At 43.8% G+C, this 18,671-nt stretch overlaps 1 protein-coding gene across 3 annotated transcripts in view; it reads left to right on the forward strand.

Moving 5' to 3' along the window:
* LOC144818874 (uncharacterized) overlaps nt 1-18,671 on the forward strand; it is a 181,898-nt gene that overhangs the window by 56,098 nt on the left and 107,129 nt on the right. For all 3 annotated transcript variants that reach the window (XM_078676691.1, XM_078676693.1, XM_078676692.1), the window contains exons 4-5: nt 3,515-3,652; nt 5,566-5,709. In XM_078676691.1, coding sequence (XP_078532817.1) covers nt 3,515-3,652; nt 5,566-5,709 — 282 coding nt within the window. The remainder of the gene's footprint in view (nt 1-3,514; nt 3,653-5,565; nt 5,710-18,671) is intronic.

An 18,671-nucleotide genomic window follows, 5' to 3' on the forward strand; every position in this document is an offset into this window, starting at 1 on the left:
TAGGGTGTTGGAATGATTAGTGTAGGGCGGTGGGCACCCAAAATTTGGAGCAGCATTGATTGAGTGTGGCAATATATGTGTTTGTGTATGTATATGTATAGGTGTGTGTGTGTGTGTGTGTGTGTGTGTATATATATATATATATATATATATATATATATATATATATATATAATGTGTGTGTATTTATGTATGTATATTCTCACAACCGTTGTAGCTTGTGCCATTTGTGTGTGGAAATGTGCAATGGTGTTGGAGATGAGCTGGTGGTAAGATGACAAGCCAGAAAAGTAGAGGGTCGCCAGGATTATGCATGTGGCTATTGAATTATCTGTATGTGATCACTCTACCTAGAGGAGGAGTAGCTCGTTGTTTGATCATTGTTCATGCAAATAATTAACTGAACAGATGGTAAGCCTCAGGTCAGGATAGATGTCAAAATGTCCCTACATCATGTCCTGCCATAGATCTCTTCTGGCTTGCAGCAACATGTGCTTCAACAACAAACTCCTATCATGCTCGTGGAAGCAACTTTGAGCAATTCTGTTGCTCCCTTCTTTAATTCTTTTCAAGAGAAGAGTTAATTAGCACTTTTCGGGTCATCTTCCATTCTCGTATGGCAATCTCCCAAACAAGGGCGTTGCCTCTCCTGATATGCCCTGTGCAATTGCTTAGCTGCTGGGACCATGTGGGTTGCGGCACCACAGTAACGGGCAATGCACCATTGACAGGCTACCTAATATTTGGGTGCCACTTGCCTTCCTCATCCCTGCACCCTCAAATGATGTTTCCCACACCGTGACTCACTCATAAACCACTCTTATAACTACGTGCATTTGCCATCCCTGACTCCCTCCTACTACTTTGTGCAGGTTCACTCTTAATTCATCATGTGTAAGCACACAGAAGCATATACATGTGTCATAGAAGCCATTTTATGTATCCGCCTGTGAACATGTAAGGTCTCTTAATATGAATGTTGGGTGTGGTTTTCAGTAACCTAGGCCAATACTCAACAATCCATCCCATTCCAAACATGGAAGTCTGGTATTGATCTGCACAGCTGTGAATTAGGGTCAACGTGGGCTTAGTGATTGTATAAGATGGGGTTGTACCAAACATGGAATAAAACATGTAGTAGGAAACTGGTTGAAGGCTGTTTTGAGAGGGCATGGGCAAAAATTGTATTGTGAACATGCAAGAAGAAACACAAAGATGCATAAAGGAGCAGGTAGAAGCAAAGTTAAATACAATGTTCAGTCCTGGAGATTGAGAGGAACACCCTCCTCTCACCATGCACATACTAGGAAGGTGAAGGAGACACCAGACCATGCATTAGATAGAAGAATCTGCTTCACTTGACTCCTCCGCTTTCCTGCTTCTAGTTGCACTTACTTTTTCCTTCTTATACACCATTTCCACCACTAGCACCTGTAAGGATGTAGGTATGGTAGATGTTCACAGGGTGAGGTTTGAGGATCTTTGAATTGGCCATTGGATAGGAGGCCTCTTACCTCATGTTTATAGTCCAACTCTAGTTGCAACTAGCCCTGGTGACTTCCACTCTTAGGACACCAGTGGCCTGTCCTAGATTGACTCCAATGTCTCCAGTGACTTGAGTTGCGTCCTCCCGCGCTGCGAACCCAGTGTGTTGCCCAGTGTAGAATGTCTCGAATCTTTGAAAGTACACCTTTCGAAATAGTGATGATGGGTCTGACATTTTGAAGAGGACGTATCTGGGACAAAAAGCTCTATTCCTGACCTTTCCAGTGCAAATTGATGAAGGGCCCTGAAAAGAGGTACCTAAGCCAGGGAAGAGATGCTATCCACTGCTGACTTCAGTTGCACTGGGGCAACCTGTTGCTTTACTGGGACAAACTGACCCAATCTGGCTCCCTGGCTTGCACGAGTGTGAGGTCCTTTTCATGCCAGTCTATCTGAATCCTGTTTGGATGAATTAGTATCATGTGCTGGCATTTGTCCGAAGCTCACTCCTCTTGCGATAATCCAGTTATATCCTTGACACAGTGACTTCAACAGTTAAAGGTGCTTGCTCCAGTCTAACTAGTAATGGGGGCGGATTCAGCTTCTAGCCTTCGCATGCAACCTGGAGGGAGTCCCTACACTCATCTACTACTTCCAGTGAACATGCACATGCTGCACTCTGAATCTGTACCATATTAACCTCCCCTGCAAGCATTGGTCATTCCCTAAATGGCCTATGTGGCAAGTGTTAGCACTTGCTTGTGCTGAGAGAAAGCCAGCTGATATTGGTAGGACTTTTAGAACTGTCAGCCACAGCCGCCTTATCATATGAGAAATTAGTACAAGTCCTAACAATCATGCGGCTCATGAGTTGATGACCTTGGGCAGTCACACGGGCACCATCTGAAAGTGGCTAATCTACAGTGGAAGGATTGCCCACCCCTTTTGGAGCTGGTCGATAGGCCTACTTGCTACGTAATGTAAGATCATAGTTCAAATGTCAGTGCGGGCAAGAAGGTCCTGTGCCTGTGGTCCCATCCTCATCCAAACAGCCACACTTTGGCACATCTTTAGGAAAGATGTTCATGGATGAGGACTAGGGTTGTGGTTAACCTAGCGAACACCCAGTTTAATTTTGGTTTGCAATACCTTCATCTGCCCACTCTTTGCAGCTCCCATGATTCTTCAGTTCTTGTTGATTTGCCTGTTGGTACCTCCCTTTTTTTAATTCCACCAGTAAAGGTACAACTGCAGAAATCTTTAGTTCCAGTGGAATTTCCTATGAATAATGGGAAGTTCTGCAATGCTTAAATGTCTGCATTTCTTCTAAGCTTTGTGAGTGTGGTCGTAAGTGGCTGCAGGCATGCTGGATGGTGACGTTTGCCACATGTCTCTGAATAGTCTTTTTATCCAAAGCAAACTGCCACTACTCTCCCAGGTGGCAACTGTGTATCTCTAGGGATCTCCCATCACTTTGGGGCCATCTCTGCTCATCCAGACACGATTCCTCGCACAACTTTCTCCACTTCTAAGCTGTCCATTCAGACCGCTCTGTGAAGTCTCACTGCACTGCTTTAATAGTCCAGGACATGGCTGCATCTCATAAGCCCCAAGAGTGATGGACTGTACAATGTATTGGAGGCCTAACCTGCTTTTGCATCATGACTGATATAATTATTTCAACCAGATTATGCAAGCCACCAATGAAACCTCTTCTCTCCCCCCTCCCTCCCCCCCGTCACACACACACACACACACACACACACACATTCGGCTCCTTCTGCTGCACTTTATAAAACAAATGAAATTGGAATTACTGCAGGAAAGAGCTTTATAAGTAGAAAAATATCACCTCCTAAAATTCTCTTGGCGGTGCTCCACGGCCTCCTCAACGGGTTGTCTTTAAGGCCCTGAACTAGCCAAAGATGCAGTAAAGTTTAGAAAGGGCCATAAATACAGTACAAATGAAGACGCATTGGAAGCCATAAGTGGTGTGCATCTGTGTAATTAAACTTTATTTTTCTTCCAGGTGAACACGCTGATCGCTGTATCTGTGTTTTCCTGCTTTACAACTTTGATTATAATAGTGTACTCCTCGCTGACACTGAGTTATGGAGAAGAGGACGACGACATATTCCTTCATCAAGATATTCACATCTTTCATATGGTAAGCAAGGTAGAGGAAGGTAACTCAATCGAAAACCATTTTACAGTTCATTTCAGTTACTACGATTGGCTCAGCAGTTACTTTGCATAAACCATGATGTTCACAAGTAAGCTGTGGGTGAGTTCCTGCAGAAGTATATTTACTTGATTAAACTCTCTGTACTGATGCCAACTTTCCATATTTAATTTGTGCTGCTAGCTGCAGGTGGTTGGCACCGGCACTCCTTTTTGGATACAGGGTCGTATTTTTCATCATCAGACTTTGACCCATGGAGAGAAACACAGGAAAGTTGTGTCAAAGTGAGAAAGCGGGGATGAAAAAGAAACTCTAGACACAAGGCGTGCTGCCTCCAGCACATGGTCAGGGTAGCATTCCAACCACTCATTTTTCACCCACTGCGGCACTCAAGATAGAGGCCTACCTTATGCGAATCAGTACCTATCCTGCTCTTCATTAGAACAGTCTATTCAGAGCTACTCAGCAAGGCCCCCTTCAGAAGGGAACACAAGCAACTTCAGACCAGTTTCATCCTTGTAAGGCCTCCTCCGTGAGAGATGGCTTGAACCTGTGGCACAGCAGCCAAAGGCATACACAAAAAGCAAGTGGAATCGTTTTTCTATGCCTTATATTCTGACTCCCTGCTATACAAAGATTTTAGATTCGACGCCTCCCTCACTTCATCGGCGCCTATCCACACCCTGGTAGGATGGTAACAACCAGGGCGGACTCCACCAAAAAATGTGATGCGAGTTCTTATATAAATCGGAACTAGGGATCCCGTTGAAAAGTATAATCTTAAAAATACCTACAAGTATACCCTCCTCTGCTATTCTTAATTCCTGGGTTACCTGTGATCTGGATAATAGGAGATTATTTTTATTTTTTTAAATGATTGTCCATCTAAACCCATTTATATCTTCGCCAAAATGTTTTGGCCCTCGCACAGAGCTTGTCTGGGTCTGGGGCCTTCGTCGGGGCTTGTTTGTGTGTCCCTGCTTACTCATGCATGTGTTTCATCCAAAAGCTGGGGCCTAAAGCTCTCACCTATCTCGGTTTTCTATTGCTGGGAATTTCCTATGACACAAAAGAAGAGGGAATGGGAAGGGGAAGGCAGAGAATAAAGTGTTTAGGGTCGATTACTGAAATCAGCTCCTCAGGGAGACTTCTAGGCACTCTGCCTAATACAATTTTTCTCGAAATATTTTTTAAAACAAAAAAAATATCCCATGAGTGAAAGTGTATATGGATTTTGATGATTTTAGCAAAGTGAGTGGGTGTGGAAGCGAAAATGAAATGCTAGCCCCTCCTGGAAGTTATAGTGGGAATCATCATCCCACTGAATTATATATCACTTGATTAATGGTTTGTGCATTGTACGTGGTTTAGACTACTGTCATGTGCAGGCACTCCCCCATATATGTGGAAACAGAAACCAAAGGACCCATCTCTGGGAATACCCTTAGCCACTTAGGACATTACATCAAACAGACCAAGGATGGCAGGAGGAATACTTGGCAGACAGCTGTCTTCAGTGGCACAGTGTGTGAATTATGTTGGGTTGGAATGCTGCCTCCCTGCATTGTGTAAGGTAGAGGTGGGGAGGTCCAGAAAAACAACTGGAGGCTTCAAGATAGATTGGTGTCTGTAAGAACACGTGACACATGTCCACCTTCCTGTGGCAGAGAAGTGTTGGGCTTAATTTTACTTCAGTTTTCGGGTAAAGTAGAACAAGTGAGTTTTGTCCCCAAAGGGAAGATGCTGTTAATTATGTTCCCTAGGAGAGGCATCCCTCCGTGTGAATGCATTTAAACCTATACTGTAATACAAAAATGTTAAGTCCTAGGTAGGAGGTGACATTTAAATAAAGTTTTAGCATTGGAAATTTCAATCTGTTTTTAATGTTTTCCCCCCAGTATTTACTGAACCAGTTTGTTAAAGGAGCCAACGTAGCAATGCTGATGGCGTCTCTCTGCAGCCTTTTTATTGTACTGACCATTGCATATCTGTGCTGCCGGAGTCTTCCACACTGCATGTGCTATGACACAGTGACTGGCATGGTAAGTAACCTTTTCCATGCTCCGTGCAGGTCTTCAATGCATATTTATTTTTATCCCATAGTTTGTTCTCACGGTTACACTTTTGGGTGCATCATGGTTACAGTTCAAAATTGTTGTGGCCGTGTGGAGCTTTCTCCCAGGTGAGGCAATAATGTTTGTGTGGTAGGTATGTACAGCAAACAGAAAATAGGGTTCTCTGTGTTTTTGGGGGTCACTGCTGGAAGGGGCAGAAGCTGAAACGGTGAATATAGGGTAATTTTTGTTCCAATGGAACCAACAAGAGTTCCTTCTGGTCCAGTAGAGTCAAGTTTACCATTTTACTATTTAGAACTAAGATTGATTTTTATTACTGATGTATTGAAGTATGTCCTCTCAGTCCTGCTTAGAGGATGGAAGTGTTAGCGGTCTGAGGTGACTTGGGCGAAGGTCGGGCGTTGGAGGCTATGCATGAGGAGTTTTGACTTCGTGTAGAACCGGAGAGGAAGATCTAGCATGTGGGCTCAAGTTAGTTAAAGGCGCTATTGTGGGACTGTATAGTATTGTGGTGTAATGGATCGGTTACAGTGCACGTAATGTATTCCAGGATTGAAGGGGTGATCTTATGGTGCGGCTGTGACTCATAAGCATGTCTTAAAGATGTTGCAAATGCCATCACCTCTATGGGCTGATTGGGAAAATGCGGCAAATTCTTTTTGGAGAACTGCAGTTGTGATAGTGTATTTGTATACCCAGATTTTCATAATCACTGTGAGGTGAGGTGAGGTGGGGAGGGGAGGGGTTATACATAAGCCAGTGGTCACTGGGAGAAATCTTGCATGCCGGCCAGCAGTTCCCAACCGACAAAAATAATAGTTTGCAGGTGGCATAAAAACTGGCTTGAAACCAAAGTACTCGCGCCTGGATAACTGGGCCATTGTGGTCTGTCAGGGCCACCGGACAATGCCTATCTGGCCATTAACAGCTTCAAGTGGGCTCTAACGTCACTGTTCCAAAGTGGTACTCACTGATACTGGAATGTACTTGTCACCTATAGCCGGTTCCTGGGATGTGCCAGTCATTAGAAGCTCTATCGCGTAAACAGTTGAGTTCTCTTGTAGGGGGCCATCACTGAACCTGGTATGCCCACTAGACTATTTATCTACACCGACAACTGGAAGGAGCTCTGCAATAGCGGTAGGGTCTGAGATCCTCTGAGCCGTACAATGGAGAGTCGATCTCTGCCTTCAGATAGGATTCAATAAGCACAGATAGTATGTTCTTGAAATCTGCTACCATAACTTAAACAATTCTCAACCACAATAAATGTATGCACAATGTCTTCATAGTCATGCACATACCGTAACTTTAGTGGGGCTCCAGCAAGGTAAAATACAGTTCTTAACAAAGCTCTGCGTTCTGAAGAAAACAGATCAGTCCGTGCCTTTCACTCTTGGAACATCTATTTAGTAAACCTATTCAAGCTAGTCTTCACAATCCTTCCATTACAAGTGGGTGCCTGGCTTTTAGAAAACAATAAATATATTACTTTAGAAATGTGCGCATTACAAAGCATGCATTGTCATTTCCCAGGCTAAGTATTCTTATAGCCAAAACTTCTCTCCTGAGTTTGTTTCGAAGTCTTTTAGTCCATAGCCTAGTGTGTTTCTCTCCAGAGTTGGGATTTGAGGTTTCAACTCTTGGTAGCTCCGGGCTCAGACTCTTTCCTTCACTTCCTGCAGATTTAATTTAAGGCTCTAATAGGCAATCCTTATCTTTGATCCCCATGGAGACTGAAGTTTTTTTTATCAGTCGACCTTCGGTTCATTAGGTGCCATTTATCTGATGGGTTTACAGCTGAGCCTCCACACGCTTCCTGGGCTAAAGAATACAACTTTTCAGGTGCTATGCCTTCAAATCCAGGCACATGAGTGAAACTATGGTTTGGAATGTTTGGAAATACATATTGATTCAGACTAAACTTCAAATAGCCTTCTATGCTAGTGTATAAAAGAAATGTCAATAACCCATTACAACATTCAGGTACCCTTTTCACATTTAATTGATGCTGTGCCCATACAATCTTGGCCTGAGGTTAGTTCCTAGGCATGTAACCATACTAAATAGGATTTCTGAACAGGTTTCTGTCCACAGTTTCTACCTTTTTCATACCTCAATATTAAAAAGACTGGCTATAGGAAAACAAGGACAAACAGATATTCGGGTTTGGTTGAATGATCACGGGTTATGTAAGAATCCCTCATCTCTGTTGCAGCATGACCAGACTGTGCAGACCCACTAAAGCAACAAGTGGGTGATGGATAGGACCATTTTTCTGGAAAAGGATGTGATAGATTGGTCATGTGAAAACTGACAATTTCTAAAGCAATCCAATGAGGCATCAGTGGATATATCAACTATTTTGAAGGCTTTTAAATGTAACATTAGAGGGACCCATATATCTATACGTCATTTCAAGTGAAGGGAAAGAGGGAAGAATTAGCCACCTTGCAAGAAGAAGCAGATGGAGCTTTTCAGGCTCTAGGGCCACCCAGCTCCATGCCGGATTCATTTTGAAAAGCGGTTTTGGTGAACTTTTTAAAGGTAGGGAAAGAGCCAGAGAATCCAAATTCTTATAAACCCATAGTTTTATAATATGCTGTTTTATAAGGTTTATACTCAGATTTTAGCCAATCAGATTCATAAGGTAGCCCAATCTCTTTTAGTGGGGGATCATAATTGTTTTCTTAGTGACCATAATTTAGGTTCTAACACTAAACTTATGTTTGAATTTATTTTATGTTGAATTTATAGATGGTGATGGCAGATACTATTCCAGTGGTGACTGTTTTGTTCGATGCCCGAAAAGCCTTCGATCTCGTAAACTGGAGGTGTTTTTTTCCCCGTTTTGGATTCGTTTCAATTTCCATCCAGGTTTACGAGATCTATTCAATTATATCAAGGGGCAACAGCTCAGTTGATGATTAATAATTCTCCGGCAGGCCAAATTAGTTTGAATCGGGGCACCTGTCCAGGTTCTCCCTATTCTCGGTTATATGCCCTTTTTATTGAGCCTTTAGCTCAGTCTATCCATCAAGACACAAATATTATATCCCCATTGCCTATAGCAGCGAAAATAAAGTTCTATTCGGATGATCTGGCCATTTTCTTGAGTCCACCTACACTTAATATTGAAAGGGCCCTGCAATTGATTGACTTTCACGAATATTGGTGGTTATAAATTTAATGAAGCAAAAACAGAATGTTGTTTAAAACCTACCATGATGTATTTGTCATTGCTGAAGGATAATTATAAAGCAGGCCCAAAAATGTATCTGTTTTTTTTTTAATTCAGAGTAAGTTTTTAAAAATAATTTTAACCCCTTGACGAGAGAGGTTTTTAATTTATATGAAATGTGGAAAATGCTTGCCCCTATCCATTATCTGGCAGTGAGCCCTGATCAAAATTTGTTTTACTGCTGTTCCGATTCCTGTTTTTCTCCTTACCATGTGAACTGGAGGTTTCCTTTTTAAACAAATTAGAACGAGGTATCCTCTTTCATATCGTCCCAGAAACGTGTATGCGTGGGAGGGAGATTTAGGACTGCCTGATTTCCAGACATATTATATGGCATCAACCATCCTACAATTATGCTGCTTCTCAATACCCTCCTATGGTTTTAATAATTCTATTATCCTACTTATGTTGAAGAATTTTAGGGTTCATGACCTTGGGTGGTGTCTTAATTAAAAAATTATCCAAAAAGGTTAGGTTGAAGTTATTACATCTTTACGGGCTGTGGAAAAATAAGTGTTTATTAGATATGGAATCCCCCCCCCCCCCGTGGTAATGCAGAAACTCCATTGTAATATTGTAAAACCCTTTCTCCTGCTTTGACAGAAGAAACGATAGGAAATTGGCATTACTAAGGCAGGGGATTTTTTTGAAAGGTCAGGGTTGAAATCTACCGAGGCTCTATTTTGGGGAAAGGCTGTTCATGTGCACTTTCATTGTTTTTATGTATACATAAATTAGTGCCATTCCTAGTAATTTGTCAGGGAGATATTGATTCTTCAAGAGATGGTGTTAGACAGCTTCTCCAGGATGATAAAGTTCATCTTACACGTGCAATGAATTGCATCTGGGATCAGATTACATGGTTCAGAAGACAAGATCAAAATGGGAAAACAATACAGGGATACAATTAAATGAGATACATCGGGAAAGATATTTCGATCTTAGTTACTTGACTTCCAGTGCAGCCAAGTTCCATCAAATGGCTTTCTTTAAAGGATGGATGTTGTATCGTACTCCACAATTAGTGAATAGGATGTATCTTGGCACTTCTAGGAGCTTCCTGAAATGTGATCAGATTGATTACATATGTTTTGGGCCTGTGGACATATGGAGACCTTTTGGAGGGGTGTGTTTCAGGTGGTAGGTAGGATAATTGAATGAGATATCTACCCTTGCCCAAGAATGGCACTTTTGGGCAGTTGGGAATGGGAGATGTAATGTCGGTGACCCACTCTCTAATCAACACTTACTGGAAATCCCCCCCTGCTCCTAAATTAGCAGAATGGGAGGAAAAAATGCAGAATGTTACCAAAGGGCAAGCTTGGTTTCATGCTAGAGTTAATTGCTCTTCACAGTATTATAGAAAATGGAGAAAATTGCCCTTGAAGGACTAAGGCGTGTCTCCTGTACAGCTGTTAGGGCTACTTATTTTAGGATTTTTATTTTCGTAGCATTTGCACATATCTAATTTCTTTATAATCCGTGATTCGAGATGCACATGGTCGCTGATTATAAAGAAAAGACGTAAGTACTCTACTATTAGAAGCTATTATAGTTGAGTTCTGATTTCCCAATGCCGTCTGCCAGAGCCATGAGCTGAGGTGAAAGGCCGGTCTGGTCACGGAGCACAATTGAAGCAGCTATTTAAAGCAACAAAACCCGAACATTACTTTTCTTTCTTCAGCTCTATTTTAATAGCTTCCAATGACAAGTCAAAGAATGTTTGTTTATTCCTTTGTACTCCTTAGGTAGCGAAAAGCTAGAATGTTCTGCATATTCCAAGCTACTGCAGCGTTTTTTTATAAAAAGGAAAAAACCCTACTTGTATTGGACTGTTTCTAATATCTGTTTGCAAAAAATATCTCACCGGATTTAGGTGTTATATTTTGCCCTAGAGGGTTTCTTTTTATCTTTCGTGTTCAAACATGCTTGCTCTTTCATATGAAAACGCTACACACCAAGGTTTTAAGTGATTTGTGGGAAAGGTGATCATGTGACCATGTATTATATGGGATAAAGTACTCAATGGCATACATGATGAGGCTTTTGCAAATCACTTCAAAGTTTGTTAACCATGTATATGTAATTTTTTACGCAGGAGATGATCTAAAAGAGTTTGTAAATGCTTTCATGATCTTTTTAGTTTTTTTGGTCTCGTAACGGGAGAGACTTCCCTGAACTTACCCTGTCTTTTTTTTTTTTTTTTTTTAATCAACTTGTTATTGAAACCTAGTTTGAAGGCCTTCCTCTGGAACAGAGGCTCCTCTTCAGCCCAATAACCATGCATGTAAAAAATGTTAGACTATAGTTAACGGAGGGCATGATTTAGAGCAGTGACTTTTACATGCGGCCCCCTGATTAAAAGCAACACTGAGCTGCTGTTTACTCGACTCACCACTACCATTAAAAAGATGTTAAATATTTTCATTTATTTATTTGTTTATCCATTTATTTGTTCATTCATCTCATTCATCTCATTTACAGATCCGGACTGATGTTACCTTCTTGTTTTCATTATGCTTTATTTTCCGTTACTGTATGTATGTATGTATTGTGTTATATGCACTGATCCATGCTTGACCACGGCGTCACTCCAATACGAATGTAACTTTACTGATGCCTTATGGCCATTATCATTTTTGTTTTTGCTCAATAAAAAAAGATTTGAACTCAAAAAAAAAAAAAAAAAAAAAAAAGATGTTAAATAAACAGGCAAGAGTTTATTTTAAGGTTAATTGAAGTTGAAGAAAGTAACTAGGGTGTCCTGCACCCTTAAGTTTAGAAACCCCTTCATATAGTTTATAGCGTGATCTCTTGCAGAAAAAGATTAAAATTATGATAGTCTGGCCTGGGTTCCTATTATACTTAAACAACGTTATAGTTTATTAAACCAAACGCAGGAGAAGGTTTTGCACAGCACACCTCCCGAAGTCATGTATTTGGAACTTCTCTTGTATATGATAATTGAGAAAAAGGAGGGAAAGTGAAATAACCAAATTATGTAATCCAGGGCAATTGTTTTAATTGGAGAAGCCAGGATTAATCCCAGGTCTTCTGGTTTCATATTGTGCATTTCAACCACTAGATGTATAGGTTTCTCCTCTTATACCCAATTTACCGCTAAGCCCCCCTCCTCCCCGGCTGCCACCCTTCTGGCATCAGTGTGGCCCGCAGTCCCATCACAGACCAAACTTTTTGACTCCTGAAATTTTTTTGGCAAGTACACAGGATTTAGAGTTTAACAGATGGATTACCCCATCAGAACGTGATGGGTATACTGTTTGTGTTATACCAAACGATATAATACACCTGTATTAAGGCAAACTACATATGTCATGTTTGTGAGAGTAACCCACCCACCAAACTCTAAATCTGGGTGTGATTACAAGTATTTTAAAACGCAAAATTCCTTCACAATCTGGAATTTCATATGCATTACAAAATCTGAGGGGGTGATTCACATTTGACCTACTGCATCGCCGTCAGGAAAGCTAAATGCTGTCGTTGGGGACGCCTTGCTGTTTTTGCTCTTACCCGTTTGGATTTGCCTGCCATCAGCCTACTTCTTGCGGAGCCCGCTCCGCGGGTCCCGCTGCGGGAGGAGTGTTCGACTGCAGCGCATTGAAGGGGATACCGAGGGAAGTTCTTTCTCGGGGCTGCGAGCGAGTGCGTGTGGTCATCTGGGACTGCATTTCCCAGGAGCGCCCGCCAGCCCTGAACAGCTACACCTGGGCCGCTCTCCCCGACCCCTCCTACCCTTCCACCGAACCTTTATTAATTGCTCTCGCTGAGCTAGCGAGTGGGACGCCTTGCTGTTTTTGCTCTTACCCGTTTGGATTTGCCTGCCATCAGCCTACTTCTTGCGGAACCCGCTCCGCGGGTCCCGCTGCGGGAGGAGTGTTCGACTGCAGCGCATTGAAGGGGATACCGAGGGAAGTTCTTTCTCGGGGCTGCGAGCGAGTGCGTGTGGTCATCTGGGACTGCATTTCCCAGGAGCGCCCGCCAGCCCTGAACAGCTACACCTGGGCCGCTCTCCCCGACCCCTCCTACCCCTTCCACCTATTGTGTGCACACTCCATATTAAGCCACTAGTACTCCCGCAGCGCGGGAGAGCGCGCGGGAGAAGCCCGGGACAAGGGCGGGGCCGTCTGTGGCCGTCTGTGGCCGTCTGTGGCCGTCTGTGGCCGTCTGTGGCCGTCTGTGGCCGTCTGGGGCCGTCTGGGGCCGCAGGAGGCCGGGCTGGGCCCGGTTATCAACATTTAGTATTGGTGATTGTTGCATGTTTATTGTATTGTTATCCATTTACTGTCTTTGGGTTCTGTCATGAGTCACTCTGCCCCCCCTGGTGTAGGCAACTCGGTTCTGGGTCCACTTGATAAATTTTTTTAAAAATCCTCCAAGGAAGTAGATAAGGACCTCCTTTTAGCCGAGAGAAGAGCAGAGCGTCGTCGATCAATTGAGCATATAAAGAAAATCTCAATGCAGTCTCAAACTGTCTTAAATTCTACCCACGATATGGTTGCTCATGGGTTGAGCTCAATTGAGGCCGATGCTACTGATATTAACCAAACCCCAAGAATATTTAGATTTCCTACCATCTCCCCGCTTTGTGTCAATGCCACTAGCGGCGAACATCTGGTTTGCCCGCCGGTTGATCACTCTAGTTTTGTGGATAAAAACATCCCCTCTACCAATCTTATTGATTTGGATCCTCGTTCCATGTTGCCCACTCCCTCTCTGGTTGGTCTAACTCTAGGCGATGGTATACCACCTAAGAGTCGTTGTAATAGTAGAGCCAAGCCTGTTGAGGTTAAAAGGGCTGTGCAATCGCCCCCGAGGAAAAGGAGGAGGAAGGGGGGGGTAAAAAGGAAAGGCCATAGTGGTCGGCCGTCCACACCAACATCATCTCAACGGAAAACCGAGTCGGCACTACCACCCATCGTAGCGCCTTTGGTCCCAGACACACAGGGGTTGGAAATCATTGAATTATGTAGTGAAGGGGTTCAGGAGGTGTCCTATGCCAACATTGAGAAGCTTATTAAATCATACATGCTTCCGGTGTTGGAACGTGTTAGGACACTGGGGGACAAATTGGACCGCTTGCTGGCGACCATTGAGCCTATCCATGTTTCTAACGTGGACAAGGTAAAGGGACTACCTAATCCAACTCACGGTTCATCCCAGGGTGCTGGTAATGTAATCAGTTCTACTAACAGATCTACTAAAAATGCTTCCAATACTGAGAAGGTTATTATAACTAATAAAGCACTGGTTCCAGTGGCCAAACACCCGCCAGCAGCAAGTAGTGCTAAAATAAATCCCAGGGTGGGAGTTAATAATAAACCACCCGAGAAGGGTCTTGTGTCTCAGCCAAGGAATGGGGCGAGTAAATCCGCCATTCCCACTGGCAAAACTAGTAGACCCCTCCCACATAAGAAAAATGTTGACTTGCCCCCGGACTCTACGAACTACGTTATTGTCTTGACTGGTGTCCCCCCTGTTGCGGAAGGGGACAGGGAAAACTATGACAGCCTAAAAAACAAAGTCATCTTTTGGCTGAAAACAAATAGGCCCCTTCCTTCACATTTAAATGGGGACATTGTTACAGTCAGAAGATGTCGGTGGGTAGGGGTACGCCCCAAGGACATAGAGGGGGATATAGTTATTAACTTTAGGGATCACAAAGTTGTATCCCATATCTCCGATTGGTATGTAGGAAGTAATGAGGGTGGGATCTCAACGAGGAATCTTACTTATTTTTACCCAGAGACATTGATTAAACCTCTAGATCAACCTTCAGCTATTAATAGCAAAAACACTAATAGCCTCCTTAAATGGACTAACTTTACTCCAAACTTTCATGGTTTTCAGTTCAATCCGGAGGCGCAGTATCGCTCCTACATCCAATCTAACTATAATTGTCCCGATCAGACGCCAGGTTGGGCTAAAATTAATACCCAGACCAAGGGCCCTTCAGTCTTACCCGACTCTTTATTCCCCAATGGGCCCCTGTACCCACCGGTCACTATACCACCCGCCCCCACACAGACACAGCAGTACTCAGGTTTCTTCCCATCACACCCCTTTCCAAATGTGGCTACTCAGCCCAAGGAGTTTTGGAAGATCCCCTTGAGAAATGTATACGATCCATTATCATGGCTGTCGACCAATGATTGACCAGCATTTTCATCTGGGGTTGTTGCTTCTAATCTGGAGGGTTGGAGGGGGGAAGATGTTCTGGGTACCCCTCCCCATGTCGCTGAAAGTCCAGTGGATCAAGTTTTTCAATCTGTGGAGGGCAGCATTGGTTGTAGGGAAGAGTTGGAGCTACTGACCATGCTATCTACCCCCATGCACACCATTGAAGTTAATACCCCAGGAACAAGTAGTGGGCTAACCAGTCTGGAGGGTACTCCTCCTTATGTCGCTGAAAGCTCAGTGGATCAAGTTTATCAATCTGTGGGGGACAGTATTGGTTGTAGTGATGAGTTGGAGCTATTAACCTTGTTATCCACTCCCATGTATACCACTGAGGTTAATACTCCAGGAGCAAGTAGTGGGTCAACAAGCCTGGTTGGGTCATTGCGTTTGAGTATGGATGGTCCGTCTACAGATGTTGTGGGATATGTTGAATCCACCCTCTTGACTAATGAACCCTGCTCAAATGTTATTACTAAAATATGTGATGAACCATGCGGAAAGGGCACCATTTTGGGTTGCTGGAATATCGCTGGAATTGACTCCTGCGCTTGTATTCCTGAGTGGGCTGATTTTATACGACTAGGCGATGTTTGGTCGTTTCAGGAGATCTGGGCAATTGAATCTGTTTATTTTCCAGGTTTCCTGAATTTTGATAAACCGGCAGTTAGAGGCCAAAGAGGCAGGGCTATGGGTGGGCTCACTATTTGGGTACGTCAGGTAGCAGGTGTTTCTGTAAAGGAGGTTTTTATTGATTGTCCTGACATATTGATAATCAGAATGGAACTACGTAGCGGGCTAAACATACTGCTTGTCAATGTATATGCAAGAGGCATTGCGGGAGGCCGTGTGTCATCCACCCTTACATGTTTGGATGACTTCTTGGGCTCCACCCAACTAACTGGTTACGTGATTGTTATGGGAGATTTTAACACTTGTTTTGAACCCTTAGGCAATGAGGATGGTCTACTAACCGACGATGAGGATCGGACATGGGGGATTCCCCATCTTGAGTTACCTCCGATTTCCAAGTGGTCCCAAGCAGCCACATTTATTAAAGGCCTTTGTCTAAATTGGGGGCTGCGAGCCCTGAATGGACGCGTACGCTCCGATAGGGTAGGCAACTTCACTTTCTTTAATGGCAGACATAGTAGTCGCATTGATTATATCTTAGTTGATATTAAAATGTGGCACTTAGTTCTGGATATGACGGTCAAACCACGTCCAGAAAGTGATCATGAACCTCTTTTAGCGGAATTGAAGGACCAGAGTTTTGCAGGGCTGATTGTCCACCAGATTAATCCCGTACAAGAGGCTGTGGTTTTATCTAATGACATGAGGAGGGTGCGATGGCAAAAGGTTTCTGTAGATTTGGAAGCACGTGCCAAGATCAGAAGCCTGGTATCAAATTCCATATTGGAAATTGACAAATGTGTAAATCAGGAAACGATGATCACATCAATCACAGATATCCATGCTAGCTTGTTTGTCTCTAAAAACCTTGTTTGTTAAATTTGTGGTTAACAAGGGAAGGGGGATGGGTAAGAAACCAGCTAACTGGTTTAACGATGCCTGCCGTGAGTCTCATATTTCACTGTTTAGGGCTTTGAAACTAAAAAACACAGCCTTAATCAAAACCTGTAGGAAGGCGTACAAAGTTGCCAAACATCGGGCAAAAGCTGCTTGGGACGATGAGCGGTGGTGCCTTCTTGCTGAGGCCTGTGGCTCTAGGAACTTTCAACGCTTTTGGCACCTCCTTAGGTGGGGCCAGTCTCAGGACGGCCGCCCTAGCCCCGCATCCATTGAACAACAAAAATGGGTGTCATATTTTGAGGAACAATTTAGTTGTCAAGGCTCCACGCAGGTCTCCATTCACTGGCCGATTATTTCTGACACACTTGTGTTTTCGGCCAAAGAGGTAGAGTCTGTCCTGAATGCCATCCCTAGGGGCAAAGCGCCCGGTCCGGACTGCATCCCAGCGGATTTATTCCAAGAAGACCAGGATCTATGGGTACCTTACCTAGTGCGTTTAGTAAATGCGCTGGTTGTGGGCGCTAGGGTTCCTGTCTCCTGGGCAGGCGCTGAAATACTGCCCATCTTCAAGAAGGGTGATCGGTCGGTTCCTTCGAACTACCGGCCGATCAGCTTAATAGATGCAGTTCAGAAGATTACTGCTCGCCTTGTTCTGTCAAGGGTCCAGGCTTGGATTGAGGAATTTAACATTCTTACTCCTCTCCAAGCAGGGTTTAGACCCTGTGTGAGTACTCTGGATCAGGCGTTTCGTTTCATGCTTCTGCACTGGAAGACGGTTACCTTGGGCAAAAGCCACTTATATGCCGCTTTCGTGGATCTTCGATCCGCGTTCGACCTAGTCCCGAGGGCCGGGCTCTGGAATTGCCTACTGGACATGGGGATGCCTCCCATTTTGGTGCGTCTTATAGTGAATCTTCATGCTCAGACATTCGCATTTGTGCGATGGGGCAAACCGGGTGAGGTGACAGAGAAATTTCCAGTGGCAAAGGGTGTCAGGCAAGGTTGTGTTTTGGCACCGACCTTGTTCTCTCTTTATATCAACAGAGTTACCAAGTACTATGACAACTTTTCCACGGATGCCCCAACTTTGGCCGGCATGAGAATCCCCCTGCTCATGTTCGCTGATGATACTCTCCTGATTTCACGCACCAGGCAGGGCCTGCAGAATGCACTGTCAAGGTTCGAGAGTTTCTGCAGCGAACATGAGCTGGAGGTGAATGTCTCCAAAACCAAATTTATGGTTTTAAGGGGGCGTAAGCTAATAAATGCCAGGGTCACCCTGGGGGATATCCCCCTGGAACAAACAAAACACTTCACCTATCTGGGTGTCACCTTTAGTGACACTCTGAGCTGGACTCACCAGATTGAGTTAATGACCATGAAACAGAAACAGTTAGGTGGAGCACTGATTAAAGAGCATAAAGGGTCATTTACAAAGCCAATGTCTCCGCTTGTTAAGATCTATGGTGGCAAGGTTTTACCAGCGATCCTTTATGGTGCAGAACTATGGGGTGGCAGTAATTTGGATTCTTTAAAACATGCGCATAATAAGTTTTTAAGACTGGCAGCAGGGCTCCCACAGTCGACTCCAATAACTCCCCTCCTTTATGATCTAGGGTGCTACCCGGTAGTAGACCAAGCAAGACTCCGTCCCCTCACCTTCTGGCGCCGTCTATGGACTACGCCAGAACTCCATTACTATGCAGAAGCCTGTTTGGAGGTCAAGAACAGCCCTGGTGCCTCTAATATTGGATGGTTTAGAGACCTCAAGTCTACCTTATTAGCCCTGGGTTTTGGTGATCTGTGGTCCTCGCCCGAGTCAGCTAATTTTCCCTCCAAAAGGGATCTTAAATCAAGCTATTGGAACTGGGTGACCCAGAATTTGTACTCGGAAACTAACCCGAGTAGCCTTACTGGCTTGTTTCTTGTACACAAGGATATACCAAAGTTAGAGGGG

This window comes from Lissotriton helveticus, chromosome 2_1 (assembly GCF_964261635.1).
Source record: "Lissotriton helveticus chromosome 2_1, aLisHel1.1, whole genome shotgun sequence".
In the NCBI taxonomy this organism is placed as follows: Eukaryota; Metazoa; Chordata; class Amphibia; order Caudata; family Salamandridae; genus Lissotriton; species Lissotriton helveticus.